Raw genomic sequence first — 20,691 nt, forward strand, 5'->3', positions numbered from 1 at the left:
TAAATGATTGAAGAGTCTTCATGTTTTAATGCACCAATAAGTAAGACAATGAGCTGATAAATGGGCGGAGACTGATGTGGTGATAATTCACTCAGCACAAAATCTGTGGTAAACAAACAAATTAGTGTCTCTAAGGAGGGATACTGGTAAAAGTCCTGGTTTCCAAAGTCCTTCAAAAGTTTAGAACAATGGTTTTAATGCATTTGAGGGGAATAAGTCATAACGTTTATTTTGCGTCGTGATGCGCTGCCTTCCCAATATCGAGAGAGGGTTTAACCTGAATGGACAATAACACAGAAAAGACGACTTCTTGCTGTGTAGAGGGAGACTCGACTGCAGAGAAGAGAAACGGCACATATGTCCACGACAAGGAGTATCAACAGAAAGTTAAGAATGTCGATAATGTTGAGTACAATTTAGGGCCTGTACTTTTATATTTTAACTTGAGAAAAGACATGGAATCAATACATTTACTTTTACTTCAGTCATTTTTGACAAAAGTATCTGTACTTCTGTAAAGAATGTGACAATTTTTGTGTCCTAAAATGACATATTTGTACGTAGGAAGACACATGGGTCAACAAACACAGCGTTATGGCTGTTTGTTTCCCATTTCCTACCAACAGTGCTTCTTAAAGCATGACAGCAGACAATCTATAACCTTAACCATGTGATTATTTTCACTGTTATCACCTGTAACCTTAGAAAAGTGGTCAGCAGTAGTTCTTGCCAGTGGTGTTCAAACCCGAACCACAAGGTTTTCTCATCTTTAACAAAGAAACATTCTTAATCCATAACTTTAAGATAGTCCTATTGGGCCATTTGTGTTGTGTGTTGTGCCAGTCAACTACTGGTTGTACATTTGCCACTTTTAATAATAACAAGGTTCTTAATCTTTACTGTTACATACGATTGTAGATTGATGTTATTGCCCACTCTTAGTTGGAGCGAGAGACTGGGTGGGGACTCGGTTGGGGACTGGGTTGGGGACTAGGTGAGGGACTGGGTGAGGAACTGGGTGAGGGACTGGTTGAGGGACTAGGTGAGGGACTAGGTGAGGACTGGACGGCGACTGGATGGGGACTGAAATCAGACATTCTTCAACGGAGGAAAAATATGGCATGAATGTGCCAAAGTAGAAAGATAACTCCTAAAATGTAATAACCAGTTCATAGATTGATGGTTTTTCATAATCTGTCACAATAAGGTTTCATGACTTTTTAATGCTTTACTGAGAATAAATATATAAATCTCAAAAGCAAAACACAATAAAAACCCTTGAGCATAATGAAAGGTTGATGGTGATGGGACATAACACCTGTTAATTGCTCTGAGTATGTGAGAGCGAGGAGATGTGAAGAAAGACAAGAGGCTAGAAGTAGAGAGTGAGAAAAACCGAGTAAAAGAGATGTAGAGATCAGTGAGAGAAAACTCTGGCACAGTGTGACCTCCACCGGCTGTTTATGCTCTGAGAATACTAATCAGAGTCTCGGAGAAGCTAAAAAAGACTCTGGTGGGGAGGACACAGCAATTAATGTGACAATAATCTCTTCATCATTGACAGTAAATTGAAAACATCAGCAGGGTCTTGACTCTTCTCTCAACTGGATACCAAAACCAGTGTTGCCAGCAATTCATCCTAACTGGTTTTCTCTTTGCCCTGCGTCAAAGACTAAACATTTGAGGGAGGAAAAAAGTTGAAATGAGACGACTCATGAAGAGACACAAAGTAAGATAACAGAGCTTAACTTTGTGAAGGCGGAAATCTCTTTTATTTATTCTTTTTTTATAGTTTTGCTGCTGTATTAAGATTTAAGAAGGAAGCCAGAAAGAGAGAAAGATCTTTATTACTTTTCGTTTAATAGATTTTCGCTGCTAAAATCCACAAAGTCTTTGATGATCCATGAAAGATTAATCTTAAAATGTGAAGAATTACAGAATAAGCCCAGTTATTTAATGCACGTTTTCTTTTCTCCAACAAATGTTTGACTGATCCTGATGTTTTTATTCCTGTTTGCCAGAGACATGCTTTTTCTTCACTTGACAAGAAAAAATACACGAATTAGCTGCTCTGTTTCCCAGAGCGACATATCAGCTTTATGATTAATGATTATAATATAATAATGATACACTTTATTTATATAGCACTTTGTAAAAACAGAGTTTTTACAAAGTGCTAGTTTAATAGATCAAGTAAATACTCAAAAATACGTTTTATCAAACCACAGCTAATAAAATTTACTTACTTTCTTATTTGCTATTTTTTGTAAACAATCAGTATTTAAACATTTGCATTAATGAGTAAAAAAAAATTGGTTTGGGGAAAACAGACACAAATGATGAAAAGTACTGAGACGGACAATTTGTTGGTTTCTGTCTTTTCACACAATTAACTGACGCTAAAGAAAATAGATAATAATGCTGCACTTATCCTTTAACAAAACAGCCATGCTGCATCCTGGACCTGCTGTTTGCTCATGTTAAACAGACCTAACACACAGGACTTTTTGCACATTTCCACATTTTTCCATTTACTAAATATTGATAATTTCTGATTTAATTCTTAATGCATGCAACGATGAGATAAGCAAGTGTTGAATACGCAGAAAAATAACTCAAAATGTTATGTTCAAAAGCGACTGTGTCCCTGTTATGTGCTGATTCTGCCATTTCCATAGAGTATTACAGATGAAATATAAGAATTTGATTGTTTACAGCATCTTCCTCGCCTTTAACACCAAAACCTCTGACCCATCAGGCTCTCACTGCAACGTTTACTCAGGGACTAAAAATCATGAATTTCCACATATTCTGCGCTGTAAATACTTCCCATAGTTCATATACAAATATAATTATATAATTTGTATAAGAGGAGCTGCAGAGACATTTGAAAAACATGACATCCTCTTTGGGGTTGAGGTTAACTCAGCAATACGCCGACTGCAAAATCACTGCTCTGACGTGAATATATCTGTCAGCTCCGGTGAGTCAATGTTTCCCTGACCTCACATTAAGTCAGTGGACAGTGTTGAGTGCCTGTTTGTGTGTTTGTGAGCATGTGAGGACCGGCCCCTCATAAAGCCTAATTACAGGCAGAAGATGCTGATACTCAGACTGACGCTGCTCTCCTCATTTCCTGCTGGTTTTGTTTCCTGGTGACAGTAACTGTCTCGTATAATTCAGTCTTTTTCTGTGACACTGGAGCCTGTGTGGTTTTTAAGTGTGTCTGCACGATTGTCTGCTTTACGGTGTATTCCCATGTGTCTACGCAGAACTACTGTGCCAGTCTGCGGGTAATGCTTGTGGCCACATGTCTCCAGCTCTTTTTCCACCAATCAGAGGTTTTAGTAAACAAGTGTTAATTGTCATTTTCGAGATTATTCTTGGGATTTTCCCTGTGATCTAATGGAAAAGTCTTTGGATCATCATGCGTTGGTGCAAAAACATGGGAGTAAGACTGTAACACTGCACTGAGATCTGAAGGGCGATGGAAAAAACATTTAAAACTACAACATATGATAATACAGACAAAAGGTTGAAATACTTCAAATACAAAATGACGATCAAATATCCGTGCAAATTAGTGAAATTAATCCCCAAAGCAGGGAAACTTTTAAATGTGGGGTTTGTTTAGTGTCAGGAGATGAGGTCCAACTAATGATGGTGAGCTTAGGTTGTAATTTTTTTTGTTGTATTTAGGGATTTATCTCATGACCTACAACAGGATGTAGGGTTTAAGAAACAACTAAAGTTGGGATTCAAAGTATGATCTTAAACCATAAATCCACAGAGTTTCTCAATAACACTCTCTGCGTGTACATGTGTGTGCCATGCATGTGTGGTGCTGACCTGACCACTTTGGTACCGCTCCTGACGACCTGCATGTCCACGTTACAGGTTCCATTTGAGTGCGAGATGAGGTTGACCTCAGAGAACTCGGCCTATGAGGATGGAAAAAGGATGGAGGACAGTTTTATTAGTTACAAACATTAAGTCTTGACATATACACTGATAAATGCTCGGAAATCCCATTAAACAGTAAATGGCCCCAAGTGCTTTAAATAAATGACTACTAACAACTCATATACAAGAGGGAAACCAGATGCTTATATTGTTAGTGCCTCTTGGTTATTGTGCAAACAAGAGATGTGTAATATGTCAACTCTAATCTATTGTTGCAGACACATCATTTTTTCATTTGAGTCACTTGCACTGGGAGCAAAACAACCAAATAAAATACTGAAAAACTTGTCCAACAAATCCCTTCTACAGAGGCAACAGAATGAAACGAAGGAAAGATTTTGGTACTGGACACAAATACTATAATTCTTCATTGTATTAACTGGGATAAAAACAAATTAATATCATTGTATACAAATACCCTATAGTTATTCAGTCACAAAACCATATTGGTCTTTGGTGTGGTTGCAGACTACAGTGAGGATTTCTCTGTGACTCATAGCTGCCGACTCCTGTCTCCACCAGTGACTATTTTTGTTCCTGTGGTGTCTTGTGGTTGTAATTTAACTGTCATCATCTATTAGGTGTGAAACCGTTTGGTGTGAATCCCAGAGACTTGTCATTTCAAATGCAGTAGCTGAAGCTTGATTCATGCTTCTGTGTCGAAGCCACGCCGTAGGTGCCCATGTAGCCAACGCACGGGGCCCAGCATTCAAAGTTGTGTGTAGGTGTCGGTGAGTCGCGCTGAAACGCTAGTGGCGGTAGAGGTCCTATGCTGGTGCTGAGGGCCTTCGGGTTTCTGGTCTGCTTATTAACAGATTCTCTGGCGTTTCTGTTGACTTCAGACCACTGTTCGTTGTTACAGAGCGGATCGTGTTGGATTTGGAGGTGATAGATGTTTAAGAGAAATTACTTTTTGTTAAAGAACTGCAATGAGGAAAAGAAAGAATTCGTCTGTGTTCGTTCTTTCAACTCAATTCTAAACTGGCACAGTCTGCCCGAAATGCAATGCTACCCAGCAGACTAAACCCTGCTCTTGAGGTCTGCATAATTTTGTGGAGGTGCACATCAGGGTACAATGTAGGCTCTGCGTAGGGTACACATCTACATGCAGGCTATAGCGTAGCTACGAATAAGCCCATAAAATTGGGCTTATGTGTTGAGTGTTCACCCTGCATGAAACCTAATAATCACATGCTAACACCTCTCAGCTGCTTTCAAAACATGTATCAAGTGATGATACTAGAGGAGTAGCATTTAGGGCATCATTAAAGTCATCAAGTAGATCGTCAAGTTTCCGCTGATGACGTGTAAATGTCGACCTCATGATGCTGAGGGGAAGGAAGAGGATCGTCTAAGGTGCTGGAATTCAACCTCTGGGAACCATGAACATGTGTCCAAAAACAGGCATGATGGACTGACCAACTAACAAGTGTTGGACTGACCAACTAACTGATAGAAACACGTTGACCAACACCGCCATCCCCTGAGCCCTGATGCTGGCATACTACTGTAACCTTGATATAACGAAGCAGAGTGAAAGCATACATTTTTCTACACTTCAGCCTCCAAGATGTTTTGTGTTACTTCTGACCTGTTGTAAAAAGTAATAGAGAAGTGGACCTTATATGAAAGCGTTTTATGTCATTTTGCTGAAAATGTGCTATGCATCAGTGTCTCTTCTTCTATGTATTTCCACATCAAACATGTGAATATGATGTCAGTCCACTTTCATCTCTGTCTTGATCCGGCTCACCCTTTAATAAATGAAATCAGAATCAAAGGTCTATAAAATCCATGTTATACCTGCTCCACTTTGACGTCGTAGTCTCCAAGGATCTTCTTTCCCCGAAACACTTTGGCCCTGGGAAAAAAAGAGAGAGAGAGAGATGAGATTGAGGCTGACATTTGTGCAGCTGTCTGTGCTGCCCTCTACTGGACACATCCCACTCCCTGAGGAACAAATGATGGAGAGAAAATGGATGCCTGCTCGTGCGCTGTGAACGGCCAAACTTTCTCTGTTGTAGGAGACTAGGAGATTTTGATAAGCTTAAAAAAGATTCAGCAAATCAGCGTTGCCAAACCAAAACTGCAATTAGTGTCCGTCAATGGGCTGTTACATCAAAATCTGATTAAACCTGCAATTCTGCTTGCAAATAATAAAGCGTCATGTTGCAGCTTGAATGATGAATGTTCCCAATAACAATCTGAATTGATGTTGACTTGTTAATATCTTGGCTGCTACTCGCTCAAGAGTGATGTAGAACTATAAACACACACACACACACACACACACACACACGCACACACGCACGCACGCACGCACGCACGCACGCACGCACGCACGCACGCACGCACGCAGGCAGACGGAGGGCATGCAGACAAAAAACGACTGACAGAGAGAAGGAGACGAGCAGAGGAACCCAGACCGACAGACAAAACACAAACAGACAAAACGCTCGGTAATTTTCATTTTACAATGATGGTTTACACTGCCTCCATCATCAGACCATACATTACAGTTGAATACAGCCATAACCATGAGCCTGATAATATGACTAACAATAAAAACTATGGATAATTCTGCAACATATTGATCATCAAGAGGGCTTGTCTTTTAAATCAATGCGTTTGTTAAAGCACCATCAGTTTGTGGAATTAGCTTATCTTAAAAAAAATATTTCTCCAAGTATCAGCAGCTTCTTAAGTTCTCTAAACAGTATCACTGCTTATAAACATTACAATCTACCATTAAATTAAATGTGTGTGTGTGTGCTCATGGTCCCTCTGTACACCTCAAACTATAATGTATGCAAGGTTCATTCCCTATAACCTCATAGGACCCGTGTAGTGCAGCACAGAAGCATCTGGCTTGTTAGTTTGGTTCATTAGGATCAGACCATCTGTGAGAGTGACACTCTGAGGGCATGATGCAGGAACTTGAAACTACCAGTGACCACAAAAGCCAAATTGGTGACCTCAGCATTACAGCGGTAAATCTTTCTCAGTCCCCCCACAAGCTGCATTTTGATCGGTGTTTGTTTTTAGGGAGAATGGACACACTACGATGCTGCTGTGACGATGATGACACACTAACCTCCACCACTGAAAGCTCTTACATAAAGAAACAAACACACAACAGGCGTCAGCGCTCTGTCTGAAACGTGTGAAGTCAAATTTGCAGTTTCTCAGAAGAATTCAATGCAGAATCAAGCATCTATGGAGCAAGTGAGGCTCCACATTCCGCGTCTGCAGTGCACAATGCTAAACAATACACAGAGCCATGGGACGCCAGGCCAACGCAGTAATCGACAATTACAGGCTAGTGTTCTACTGAAAGGCCGCTGATGTAGCTCCCTCATTAAAGTCCATTAAAAAAAGCATAATGTAGCTGCCACATAGCACAACACACCATCTGCGAGTATGAATCCTGACAGAGCTGTTAGCGAAATCCCAACAGAGGACTTTCACATGACACTTCGAAACCACAAATAAAAAAGTAATCCAGTCCTACTTCCTATAGAACCATGCAAGTACCAACTGTACTTTGGTATAAACTTTCTTGCTCAGGCAATGTGTGGCTGACATTAAGATCTTTAGCAGTTCTCAGTGTTGCTATTATCCAAATAATGCAGAGTGGAAAACTGAGACAGAAATAAAGGTGAATTTACATAAGTACATGCTCTTTAATTCATGAGGTTCACAGCTCAAGCAGGGCACATCTGGCGTGAACATCTGAAGACTGGAGCTGCTCAGAGGGTTTTTGAGGATAAATATACCCAAATATATAATTCTGGAGAAACTTGGGATCTCAGGAAGTATGAGAAAGGGATATTGATGGTGTAATAAGTATCAACAGTTTTATTGGAAAGTCATGTTGAACTAATATGTTTTTGAAGCTTTATCTTAAAAATGTATGGACTATGCCACTCTGTAAACCTTAGAAGGTCCTGTGCATCTAATAACATGGATGAATTAGATGTACAGGAAAAATCAGGACCAAACTGTGTCTGTACACTGAGTGACGTTCAACAGCTGAGCATGAGATTCCATTTTGAAAATTGATCTGTGGATGAACCCTTTAAGATCAATGCATGGTAATGACAGAGGGAGACAGAGAAAGATGAGTGGAATTAGTGTCTTAAATGATGGACCTTCAAAATGCAATGAGTCCTCACAAACCCAAATACATCAATATTATCATATTATTATTTAGCAAAACTTGGTTCCACAGCCTACTCTGTTTCCCTGAAATACAATTTGTTCTAAACTGCAAATCGACAATTGCTCACATAATTGAATTATAGTCAGAATTAGCAAAGGAGCCAAAGAAATATCCTCTTCAAGCTTTGTTTTACATAGATTATAGTCTTGTATAATATAATGAGTTATTGTTGACAAGAATAACCACAGTAATCAGGGTGTAATGACTGTGTCTGCTTCTAGTTACAGTATGATACATATCACTTCATGACAGGTGATGTTCTTTCTCACACGCTATACTTACTCGCTATTTCTCTCCCTTTCTCCTTGTATTGCTATATTTCTCGCACTTTACCTTTAAATTCATTATTTTCTCCACCCCTCATCTGTTGTTCTCTCCCCTCTCTGGTGATCATGATCGATTCAATGCATACACACATTATAGCAATCGATGCATACAAATGAGCCATGCAAGTCAATTGACTGCTTTTAATGGGTTCAGTCAACAAGAATGATTGCGCAGGGGCGTCTGTGTTGCTAAGCTGTTTTTAAATGTAGAAATCACATGTCAAGATGAAGGAATCAGGAGTAAAATAAATATCTATGACTTTGATTGGTTAAAAATATTTTTTTCAATGAGCTGCACAAAAATACCATCCCCCTATTCGGGCACTCGCACAGTCGCTCTTGCAATGCAAGACTTAACAAGCCCTGGCCGTCTCCATCCCTTGGTCCATGAATGGAGTGGAGAGTGTTAAACAGGAATCTCATAGTCGGGGTAAAAAGGCACAAAAGGTGTAACAACAGTCCTGTCAGCTCGAGCGTGGTGGGAGACAGTGTAATTATTTGGCCAGCTGGCAAGCTGTTACTGTGGGTATAGAGATGAGAACACTGTGGAAGGAATAGCACCAGGGCTGGGGAACTGCGCTGGCTGCAGAATAAGAGTTTTTCTATTTAAACTTTCTGACTGTAGGCTACCTGTTTCCGTCAGTTTTTCCAGGCGTTCTTGCTGCCGATGTCAAAGCGTATTCACTGCAATCTGTGGACCGGATTTTTGACCCATGGTGCACTTCAAACCACGACCCGAACCGTGAAACTAGTGTTTTAATATTTATGACATATGGGAAAAATGCACAGTAGGACTTTTCTGCCAAATGCTACTTAATGATAAATCTTTTCGATAAGATCCACTAAAGAGAAAGGGTGGGATGATGCATGTAACAGCAGGAAGGCTGGTTTATTTATATCCAGCAAAACTAATAATGTGCATGGGAAGAAACAACTTATTCAACAGGAATATCCTTGTGGACAGGTGTTGTAAACTAGCATTTATGCTAATACACTGTAAACAATGCATCTGGTTCGTCCAATGACATTGTCATGTCCATGTCCAACTAAAATAAAATCAATCAATGACACCACAGGCAGAAAATATGATGAACACGAGCAATTCTTCAGGAAATAATGAGGATAATGTTGTAGGGAGTGGATGCATTAAGTCATGTAAAAAAACACAAACATTTGCATGAAAAATGTTGTTTGTCTTCTACATGTCAAGCTACCATTCTTTATTTGTAAATGATAAATGGTCTGTATCGTGCTTTTTTCCCTCTTGTTGACCACTCAAAGCGCTTTACAGTACAGTAGCAATTTAAAGTTGAACACACACATTCATACAGGACATCTTTGGGCAGCACTTATTCTATGAGGGGCAAATCAGGGTTCAGTATCTTGCCCGAGGACACTTCCACATGCAGATGGGGAAGACTGGGATCGAACAAACAATTTTCTGGTTCGAGGACGACTGCTCTCTCTATAAACACATTATAACTGAATTCTATAAACAGACATTGTTGGTCACTCCTGAAGGCTAATTCATCTTCAAGCTTCTTCTGACACTGTGACACAGTAGTTTGGACTGCAGTGAATCAAACAGTGACTCTCAGAGACAGGCAATTACTTATCTTCTCTAAAGAAGAGGTTCAGACTTGAGTCATCTACCGTTTGACAACTGAGTGTTTGATTTTCACTCTGTGTGCATAATGGGTGCAAGATGAAAAAGAAAATGGCCAGAAGCACCAGAGTTGTGATTGGCTGCACTGACCGAACATGCTCAGCATACAAAGCTTTACATCGGTATGGAATTGGCTCATGTGTCCTTGCATGAGATGAAAATGTCGCTTGAATTATTCAGCTGCAGCACATGAGGCTGTGACGCCTCCTCCTGCCATCATCCACTCTGAGGAAATCAGGTAGAATAAAGACTGACATTTTTAAAGCTACAATGACTGAAAAAAGATATTCATGGAGTCTAATAAAAATGTATTGTCTTGTCATTGGTCATTTGAAATGTATGTATGCAGCTTCTGCAATGCAACAGACTTTGTCTTGGGTCAATAAATCTTGTCACATGACTGATAGGGACACAGGGTATCTCTTACGATGCATAATCATTGTGATGGATGTGATATCAGATCTGTGATTCATAAGTTAAATAGAGAGGGTCTTGAGGCTTAAACAAACCTTTGACAGAGCTAGACTGAGTATGAGACATAATACATTGTACAATCTAACTGTTCCCTTCGCTGAGTAATTCACACTTCTATATTTAATAGATACTTTCTCATTGACCTGCCTATTACTGGTGATTAAGAATGTTTTTTACTTAATCCATAAAGGCTGCTCTTGTAAATATGAATATGTTATTTAATAATATAATTTTATTCAGAGGCACAGCAGCTCTTATCCATGGAGGAACTGGTGAACTGTTCTATTGGAGGCATCTGATGAATTAAAGATCTGTCTAAAAGGTCATGTAGAGTTAGTCAAACTGATTTATCGACCACTCAAATAAAGAACTGGTTTTATTTGAAGGTAGTACTCGAAATGTAGCAGGGGAAATAAACTTAAGTAGATATATGATCAATATAATATATCATTATAATACTTCGCTTTTGAATACATGCATTACCCTTCAAAAATCTTAGTGTCATCTTCCTCTATATGTTAATATTATAAGACAAGAAAATACATGAGATATTTATTTTCCATTTGTTCAGTAAGTTTGAAAAATGATGCTCAGAGATAGAAGTGTGTGCGTTTGTGTTGGCACAGGGGTAGACGTGTGCGTCTTTGTGTTAGGGAGAGGTGTGTTTGTGTTGGTGATAGGTAAGTGTGAGTTTGTGGTGGTAGAGAGGTAAACATGTGTGTGTGTGTGTGTGTGTGTGTATGTGTGCATGCGTGTGTGCGTGTGTTTGTGTTAGTGAGATGTAACTGGGTGTTTGTGAGAGGTATGTCTGAGTTTGTGGTGGCAGAGAGGTAGAACTGTGTGTTTGTGGTGGTAGAGAGGTAGAAGTGTGTGTGTGTGTGTGTGTGTGTGTGTGTGTGTGTGTGTGTGTGTGTGTGTGTGTGTGTGTGTGTGTGTGTGTCTGTTGGTGGGAGGTCAGTGTGTATGTGCGTTTATTACATTACTGTGATGAATGATGACCTGGCGGGCAGGATATTTTCTCATGTTGACACAAACGCACACTGTGTACATGTTTGTGGATGCCGGTTTGTGTGTGTGTGTGTGTGTTCTACAGAATCCACTAGTGTCACATCTGCTTTACTGAAAAAACGCTCATCTAGGGGACAAGCTGGAACAAAATGCAATGTTGATTGCTTTCTTAAGGTTTCACTGAGACTAGCCTGCAGATACTGAGAGTTACTGAAGTGTGTTTGTGTGTGTGTGTGTGTGACTGTGTATGAGAGTGTTGTTATTGTTCTTCTTGTCGTTGGAAAGCACACAGGTGTGACATTTACTTATTTTGTTCTAACTCAGCTTTAACTCAACTATTGTAGCCGTGATTTCTCTTGTTCATCAGCCCCCCCCCCCCTCCTCACAGTTTGCCTCTCATTGCCTCCTGAAGGTTCCCTGACATTAACCTTCTCATCCTTTGATACATTTCTCAGAAATATTTTCATTTGATTAAAAGGTTATTTACTAGATTTTGCAATAACGTCGAGAATGGCTCAGTAGAGTGAATCCCTCTGTCAAAGCTAAACAACGTGTGTCAGGCTATTATAGCTAAAATAAATGACAAAAAATAAAGTATTACAATATCCTACATCAACAGATCAAACTCGCAGATTGCAAATACAAGGTCCTGAGAAATTGAAGAAAGGGTTATACCCCATCCGACAATGTAAAGGAAAATGATTATGGAGAATGGATTCTTCCCTGAAACATGTCCCGTTCCTCCACCTAGGTAAATGCAAATCGGCTCAGTAGTTTTTGCATTATGGAGTCAAAAAACACATGTAAGCAAACAAACCACCAATCAAACAGTTACTTCATACATTCAATACATTTAGTTTACTGTTACTTACTTTACATAAAATCCTGAATGTAGGATCAAATATAGTGAAGAGTTATTTTTTATACATTTACTGAAATAAATAATCTCAATGCTTTATCCAATGACTCCTTGACAGCAACTTCCTTTACACCCTCAACTTTTTACTCTCAGCTGACAGCTGCCACAAGAACTGAATCAGACTGTGGTTTTCAAACTGGCAGAACATGACAGTTTGGGAAAAATACAATCTATCATTTCCCATCACTAAAGACTGGTTCTCAAACATTTCAGGCTTTTTTTTAATTTATATTAGAAAAGGTACATTCAAAGTTTGTCCCCTTGATCTGAGCTGGAAGCCCGGAGGAGGCATTATGAGTATGATCAGCACCGTCAGTCCTGTCTTTCAGTCATCAATATTCAAATCAATTTGTGAATAAAACATAATAATTGGAAGTACACTGATGAACAAATCTTTGCTTATTAGACCCCAAATAATTCTTGGAAATTGGTTTAAGATGATTGACTGGGTAATGAAAATCTATCAACATGGCTGTTAACAACATAATAAACCTTTTTAATGCATTTAACCGGTTTTACTCTGCGCTAGCTTTGGTGCCATGGTATAATGATTCGCTCCTGTCAAAGTACCTGAATGAACAATTAGCCTGGAATCGTTTTCATCCAGGCTGAAGGAAGTGGTTTCAGTTCACTAGTTGAGGGGAGTGACGAAGCCGAACAGAAGCTACCTGATACAGGGCACAATCATTTCCAAACGAGAATCAAAACTGAGCCAACAACCACCTCATTTCTGCTAAGTACTGGCTGTGTCAGGAAAGCCTCCATGACTGTGCTAAAACAGTATGATTAGGAATTTAGTATTTGAGTTTTAAAATAAAATTGCCAAAGAAAATGGACCTGCTATTGTGTTGAAGTAATTGACAATCTTTAACATGTTCATTGTAAATTTCCAAAATCTAAACAAGACCTTTATCACCATACAACGCTAGTGGATCTGAGGCCGCAGAGCAATGCGGGATCAAAATTAGAAAATGGAAATTACTGATGTTATTAAAACCTTATGACAAAGACATGTAATCCAGGGTTGATATTTCACAGTTTAACTACTTAATTACATACCCTATTTAAAAAAACTATGAATAAAAATAAAAACAACAAAATATATACTATACACATCTTTTTTAGCCTCTTTTATTCTAGAAAATATATGGACAGAGCGATAAGTCCAATTTTTATTACTCAACCGATGAACACTTCAGGCTCTATGATGTTAGTGCTATTCATTGTCTTTATTATGACATGTTCATGCCTTGTAGTGAGGCTTGGGTCACAATTTTGCCTGGACATGCATAACTCAAGAGAGAATATGCTGAGCCCGACCCCAACCAGAAAGGTATTCAGTTTTTTGTATTCGAACCCGACCCATGCCTGATTTTTTTTTTGATTAAGCATGTGCAACGTCGATCACATAGTCCAGCACACATGAATTCTCACATTCATGTATATCCGAACATGCTGCTCAAGGGAATAAAACAGCAGTTTAAAATTTCATTTGCTGAACTTAAATTCAACTCGGTGTCCCCTCTCATCTGCTTGTCTCTTGAAGTGAGATGCATGTATCACTGGAGGCCTTTAAGATTAAGGGTTTTGTTCTCAGATAAATGCAGAGTCAAAGTGACCGGGTTTTAAACTCAAGATTTCTCCATAACACGATTGCGTTGTAGAAGCCTGGGCCGAAAGCTAATCAGATCTAGCAGAGCAAAAGGCCCTTGAAAAATCATCATCTTTACCCAGAAACTTGGATGTACCTTATATCTCTTTGAAATATGCACTGGTTGGGCAACTTGATTTAAGAGTCTAGGCCACACGATTTTTTAAGTAAAAAATTGTTGCCTGTCGTCTTTGCACCAAGATGAGCAGTGATATAATGACAGCTACACTCTGATTCATCTCCCAGCAAGATCAAACTAAGGTGAGCACTGTTCCCCGTTCATGGTGGGTTGAGACAGAGTGTCTGTCTGCAGCAAGACGGAGAGACGATTCATCACTGCAGACAAGCCTGCGGTGACTTTGCACAAATGAGACTTTATGACTGCTTTATCCAGATGCTCATCTCGCTATTGTCTCTATTTATGTGTCCTGCTGTCTGTCTGGACACACACGAGAGCACACACTTACAGTACATACTTTAAACGCACACAAAGCTGCAAGTATTGAGACAAATAAAGACAAAAACACTGTCTAGTCAGTGAAACAGTCAAGTATTATTTCAAGGTTGAGCAGACACTAGTGTTTGATAGTGGAGGGGGAACACTGGGAAATGTCACACGACTTAAGATTTTGTATTTAAACAACCCGTTTATTGACATTTATCACAGCATTTGGTTATTCAGTATATTAACATAATGTAATGACCCTTTGACCGTTGACTAATATATGAGTTTAAATGCTTGCAGGAAAATGAAAGATTTGGTGGACATAACATTAACCTATATTCAGTTTCCTTGTACTGGTTAAAAAGAGGACGGGGTAGGAATAGGTTAAAGGCAGTGGGAGTGAGAGACAGTGAATACATGCTAACAGATTGTTCTAATTTAAAGACAGACAGACAGACAGACAGTGAGAGAAGACTGAACAGCCGATGAACCTATTGCCTTTTACTTTGCCTATTATGAGCCAAAAGGAAAATGTTCCCGGGTATCACGGGCAGATGGTCGATAGACGTTGAGGGGTTTCGTCTGCCAAACAACAAAACAAACAAATCGAACAAACAGCATGATATGCAGAATCCTTTTTCTTTTCTCTACAAATCAGAGTGCCCTGTGGCTATATAGGAATCTATTGGTCTTTATTTGTTGAAATGAGGCAGGAAAAAAACTTCTGGATACATGTGGCACAAACGTGCAACATGTAACCAGATTATATTATGCTGATTATGGGAACAAGCATTCATATAGCATGGTGCAATCTGACGGAGGGGCTGGAGTGAGATGAATGCTTGGTACAGGCATCAACAATGCCTGATGACATCAGCTCCATCTTTAGAAGCAGCCGCCTGTCTCCTAATGGGCCGGGTGGGGAGTTTGTTTGGCTTTGCCGCAGAGAAAATCGTTTTCATTCTAGGAGGTGCAGAGTCCCAGAGCAGGAACACACAGCACTCTGACTCAGCTATGATTCTACGGACAGAGGCTGGTTCCTTTTTAAGGTAGATGTTTGTTCCAGGTGATACTGAAACCTCTGTTACTACATTTACTATAAAAGACAGTCTAAGATACAAGCCAAACTGGTGACTATACCACAATCATCCAAATAACAAATTATAATGTGTATTTATGACTTTTGCATAGTTTAATAAATTCTAGAGCCTGACCAAAACATGGGTCGATTCGGATCAATGATTTATAGCAGTAATTTGCCAAAATGCACAGATATGAAGACATTTATTTCACAGAAAAAAAATGCAGAGAAGATTGGCATTTATGAATAAATTCCAAATATAAAACGTTTAAATCATCTAAATATGTTCAAGTTCTATATGTTTTGGATGTTTTTGTGATTTCTTTTTATTTATAGTTATTATTATTATACATTTTATGGTCAAATTGTAAAATATCAGGCCTCAAATATATTTTGTTGTCACAAGGTTCTTAGGATGTACAATTCTGATGAATTACAATTAGAAGATTTTCTCTACCTAATATCAGTATCAGCCCCAATAATCAATACCGGTCGGCCTCTACTAGATTCATTAATAATGTTTGAACATACTTTGAATCAGTACAAACTCTTTCTATTGGGTTGAATGTGACATTACACATACATTACAAAGCTAATATGTTATAATGCGTGTCACATGCAGTCCTGGCATTTAGGTCATGTTTTATTATTCTATTATTCAATATTAGCCTCCTGTTTTATTTTGTATCACAGTCTCAGTCTCGTTTCAGATCCTCACTTCCTGCTCTCCCCATATTTGATTACCTGCCTCGCCCTCGTATGTTTCACCGATGTCTCATTATCCACCTGCCGCTCAGAGTATTTAATCTCGGTGTTTCTTTAGTCTGTTCCCTAGTAACCTGCAGCATCCCACCCCTTGTGAGAGTAATTGTGTATGACCTTATTGTTCGAGAGTGTCTGGACCCGTGTTTGCCTTATCGTCTTGGATACCTCTGTATTCAAGACCGTCTTGCTGTGCACCGACCCTTTGACTAATCTGGCTTTTGAGCTTATCCCTGCATCTCAAGTTGTGCATTTGAGTCCTTTGTCTGCGCCTTGCTAATAATGTGAAAGATGGATTTAAACACAATCTTGTTTCAAATCAGAATGGGCACCAAAACTGCACTTCACCACCAGATCTACATAATAATACGTTACACCTGACTAGGCACAGGCGAGCTCATTTAGAGCTACATTATAAAGTAAACAGAGCAGACAAATTTAACTAAATAAACAGTCCCGCTGCTTGTTCACTTCCATTACAAGCTTTGCACCTGCAGTGAAATGGGGCCCACTGCGCCCTCGATGTTGAAATACCCACCTATTGACTGTTTTTGTTCCTTTTTTACCCTCGCTCCCTATCATACTGTCTCTTTAACACTAAAACAAGCCAAGATACATTATCCCATTCACTTTTCATCAGTATACTGTACATTAAAAGATATTGATATACTCCAGAGCAGCTTGTACCTCATACTAAAATAAGATTGGCAGTGGAGGCCATGGCAATTTACTGCCCCATCGCACAGAACTCGATTAATGTTGTCCCCCGAGAATTGGCAGTAAAGGAGACCTTTATGTAGCCCGTCGATTCCTCAACTACTGTTTTTCCAGGAGTAGCAGCGACGCCTGCTAAAAACTGTGACCTCTGAGTTAAGAATTTCAATATGGAATCTTTCAAAACAGGCAATATGTTGGTACAAAATAATATGCTATGTTAAGTCTTAGTTTAATTCAAGTCCTGTAAGTGTATTGAAGCATTTTACATGAATCAGCTGCAGGAAAATGTCAGTATATAACTTTTTTTTGTCAGTGAGTCCGTCAATTATATGAAATGTACAGAGTGTGCAGAAAAAAAAAATCAATATTAAAGCATGTTTATTATCAAGTTTTGATATAACCAACTATTTTAATCATTGCATAATGTTTTATTTTGTTTATATACTTATTTATTGTGTGTGTAGGCGAGTGCATTGCAGGACATCTTTTTTACAACAGCAGCTGGTAATACATTTTTAGATGCAGGGAATTTGCAGCTACACGCTCTATCTAGTGTTGGATCTTTATCTATCCATGTCTTAGCTTTCGTTGCTAATTAAGTAACATAACAGATGATGCGGTTCTGCTTCACTGAGCCGTTTGATCTCTCCGACAGAGATGAGAAGCAAAGAGAGGGCGTGTCAAAAAGCTACATAGAAATAAAAACTTGAAAGAGCTGTTGATCAGTTTCCAATAGTAGTTGATTAATTGATTAATTAGCCTATTGAAACAGTGAGAGATGTAAGTATCTTGCATATGGCTGAACAGAAAGTCAACCTGAACTGCAAGTTACCTTTTATACTTTAACTTTTACCATAATCCTAAAAGTGAAGACAAATAAGGTAAAGATTAAGCCCAAACCGAAATCAAAACTTCAGTTATTAAAGCTCAAACATGTACACACCCATAAACACAGGTTTGACTGTAGAAACCCAAAAAAGCACATCTGCATTTGCGGTGGAGGATGTTTTCAGTCATGATTAATGTACCAGTTTGTGTGTTTACAATATTCTGCACCCCACACGGTGACGAGCAATCAATGAGCAAGTTTCCGCTCAATGAAATCCAACTCCTGCTTGTTGTCTATTCAGACTGACTGTAAACTATGAAACTGTTCATGTGTAAATCTTCAGTGGAACTGTTTAAAGTTCACCCGCTGAGAAGAATTTTATACAAACTGTCCTCTCTAATAAATTAAGAATGATGGTAGTGCTAGGGATGTGTGGATCAGAACATTTGAGGTATGACCTTTTTGACTTTAACGACCAAAACTTCCAACTCCCTAAATCCACGAATATTTGAACACAGGTTTGTTTTAACATAATAAACTTGACTTAACTTGAGATTAATCTAAGATGAGAAAAGGCATCTTGTCAACATCCAACCAGCAAACTCAGGTAAGTCACACCAGGCCTATAGGAAAATTACACATCATTTAAAGTGCAGTGTCTTGTTTTTATAGTCCATCTCTGTAAAGGTCAAACAAATGAGATAGAACTTGATAATATGCTAGTCGGCAGATTTTGTTACTGGAAGGATCCAGTCTGGCTGTTTCCCTCCTTTTCAACTTTTTGTGCTAAACAAAGCTTAACAATTGGCTCCAGCTTCATATTCCCTATACAGACATGAGATTGTTGTCTATCTCCTTATCTAACTCTCTGCAAGGAGGCCAATCAGACTAATTCACAAGATGTCACTTCAAAAAATATGTTTTGTCACAAAAATAAGTAAATGAAGTTGTCTTAGTTCACAGATCCTCTTACCATATAGAAACATCAGACACAATCCACGTCGTCCTGGTCGTATTGTACAGGGACAAGGTGGAATCAGTACAATGAGCAGAATTAGACGGCTAACAGGCTGCAGTCTGTTGTGTGTCATTATTTGAGCCAAGATCACAAAGCTAAACACTCAGCTGCTCAGCTCTGCACAGCACATGCGCACAGACACACAAGCCTTTAATGTGGAGTCAATCTTTCATTGTTCACAATAGTGGTTTGTCACATAGTGGCAATACCAAGGACCTCTGCTTCTGTTTGCTTCAGTGCAACTTTTTAATTACATCTTGTGAGGCACCCTGCAATGAGGTTGGGGTGGCTTTGAGTTTGTGTGAGTGTGTGTGTGTGTCAGATGCAAAGAGAAGGAGTTTAAAAAGAAACAGATGTCAAACTGAACAAACAGAATGTCAATGAGATGTTGTTTGTGTTCCTCACTACAACCTCTGAAAACGCGCTTATATAATTAACCACACAGAGGACCTCCAGTCCCACTGGTTTAATGAAATGTTTCTTCCTCAGGTCAATAGTTCAAACTAAAGCAAAAACAACAGTTCAAAGTGTTAAAATGTCATCTTAACTTCTAAAGCTATCATTCCTTCATTCTTTCATTATCTTGCTTAATGTAATTCTTATGTACAAATTCAAAATAAAAGAATAGAACAATTCATAATTCGACTCCTAGTCATTATATCATAAATGGGTCAGAGTACTTTTCCACTGGGCCGTTCTGTTAAAACAGTTTTTAAGGTGGGATTTAAAAGCTGAGATAGTACCAGCTCACTTGCTTTGTGCTCTGCTCTCAGACCTAGTGACTTTGAAACGTCTCCGAGGACAATACGAAATCAGAAGATCATGTGTCTAGATTGCAATTACTTGTATTATAAAATGACAGGAAGTGCATTTAAACCAAAATCAGGATGATGAAAAAACATGACTCATCAGATACATGAGGATTGACTTGTTAATGACTTGTTGTACAGTGACAACCTGACAACATTAAGTTAAAAGTGGCTCCTATTACACAGATTTTTGTTTGGTTCAATTGTTCATTTCCCAGTAGGTGGTTTTCAGTAGTTATTTGATGCTATAAAAACAGGGTTAAACATTCTGATTGACAACCGAAATTGGCTTGTGTTTTGGTCGAGCATGTGTTTCGGTGGAAACTCGATAACACAGCACCATCCCCTGATCGCTACCGCTCTTTTCTGTCAAGGGGCAAGAATTGGAAACAGGTCGTCCATCTTTACTTACAATCTAATCTAATATGCTCTAAAGCCCGGTGCTCCACTTCAGACTGTGACGTTCGCGATCAGGGAACAAAAGGCTTTCGACACAGAGGGGATAATAAAAGTTGAGCCTTTGTAGCCCAACAGGCCACAGGCAGCAGCAGCAGTAACACTGAGCGAGTGTAGCTTCCCTGTAGCCTCACATTAGGAGAACTGCTGTATTCTCATGGCTCCGAAAACTCTCTGCAGTCACATGTATTTTGAGCTTTGCTTTATCAGGATATTCAGCCTCACCATATCAGATGAGTCAGGGTAATGGTGTAACACTGAGCTGAAGCATTTGGTCAGAACATGTGCAGAACAGAGGCAATATTTTCCTCTCTGGTTTTCAAGCCTCATTTCTACATCGCTGGC

At 39.1% G+C, this 20,691-nt stretch overlaps 1 protein-coding gene across 3 annotated transcripts in view; it reads right to left on the minus strand.

The window, feature by feature from the left end:
* syn2b (synapsin IIb) overlaps positions 1 to 20,691 on the minus strand; it is a 63,752-nt gene that overhangs the window by 25,196 nt on the left and 17,865 nt on the right. For all 3 annotated transcript variants that reach the window (XM_062404872.1, XM_062404864.1, XM_062404857.1), the window contains exons 2-3: positions 5,767 to 5,824; positions 3,850 to 3,941 (exon numbers count right to left, since the gene is read on the minus strand). In XM_062404872.1, coding sequence (XP_062260856.1) covers positions 3,850 to 3,941; positions 5,767 to 5,824 — 150 coding nt within the window. The remainder of the gene's footprint in view (positions 1 to 3,849; positions 3,942 to 5,766; positions 5,825 to 20,691) is intronic.

Source organism: Platichthys flesus, chromosome 2, assembly GCF_949316205.1.
Source record: "Platichthys flesus chromosome 2, fPlaFle2.1, whole genome shotgun sequence".
Lineage (NCBI taxonomy): Eukaryota > Metazoa > Chordata > Actinopteri > Pleuronectiformes > Pleuronectidae > Platichthys > Platichthys flesus.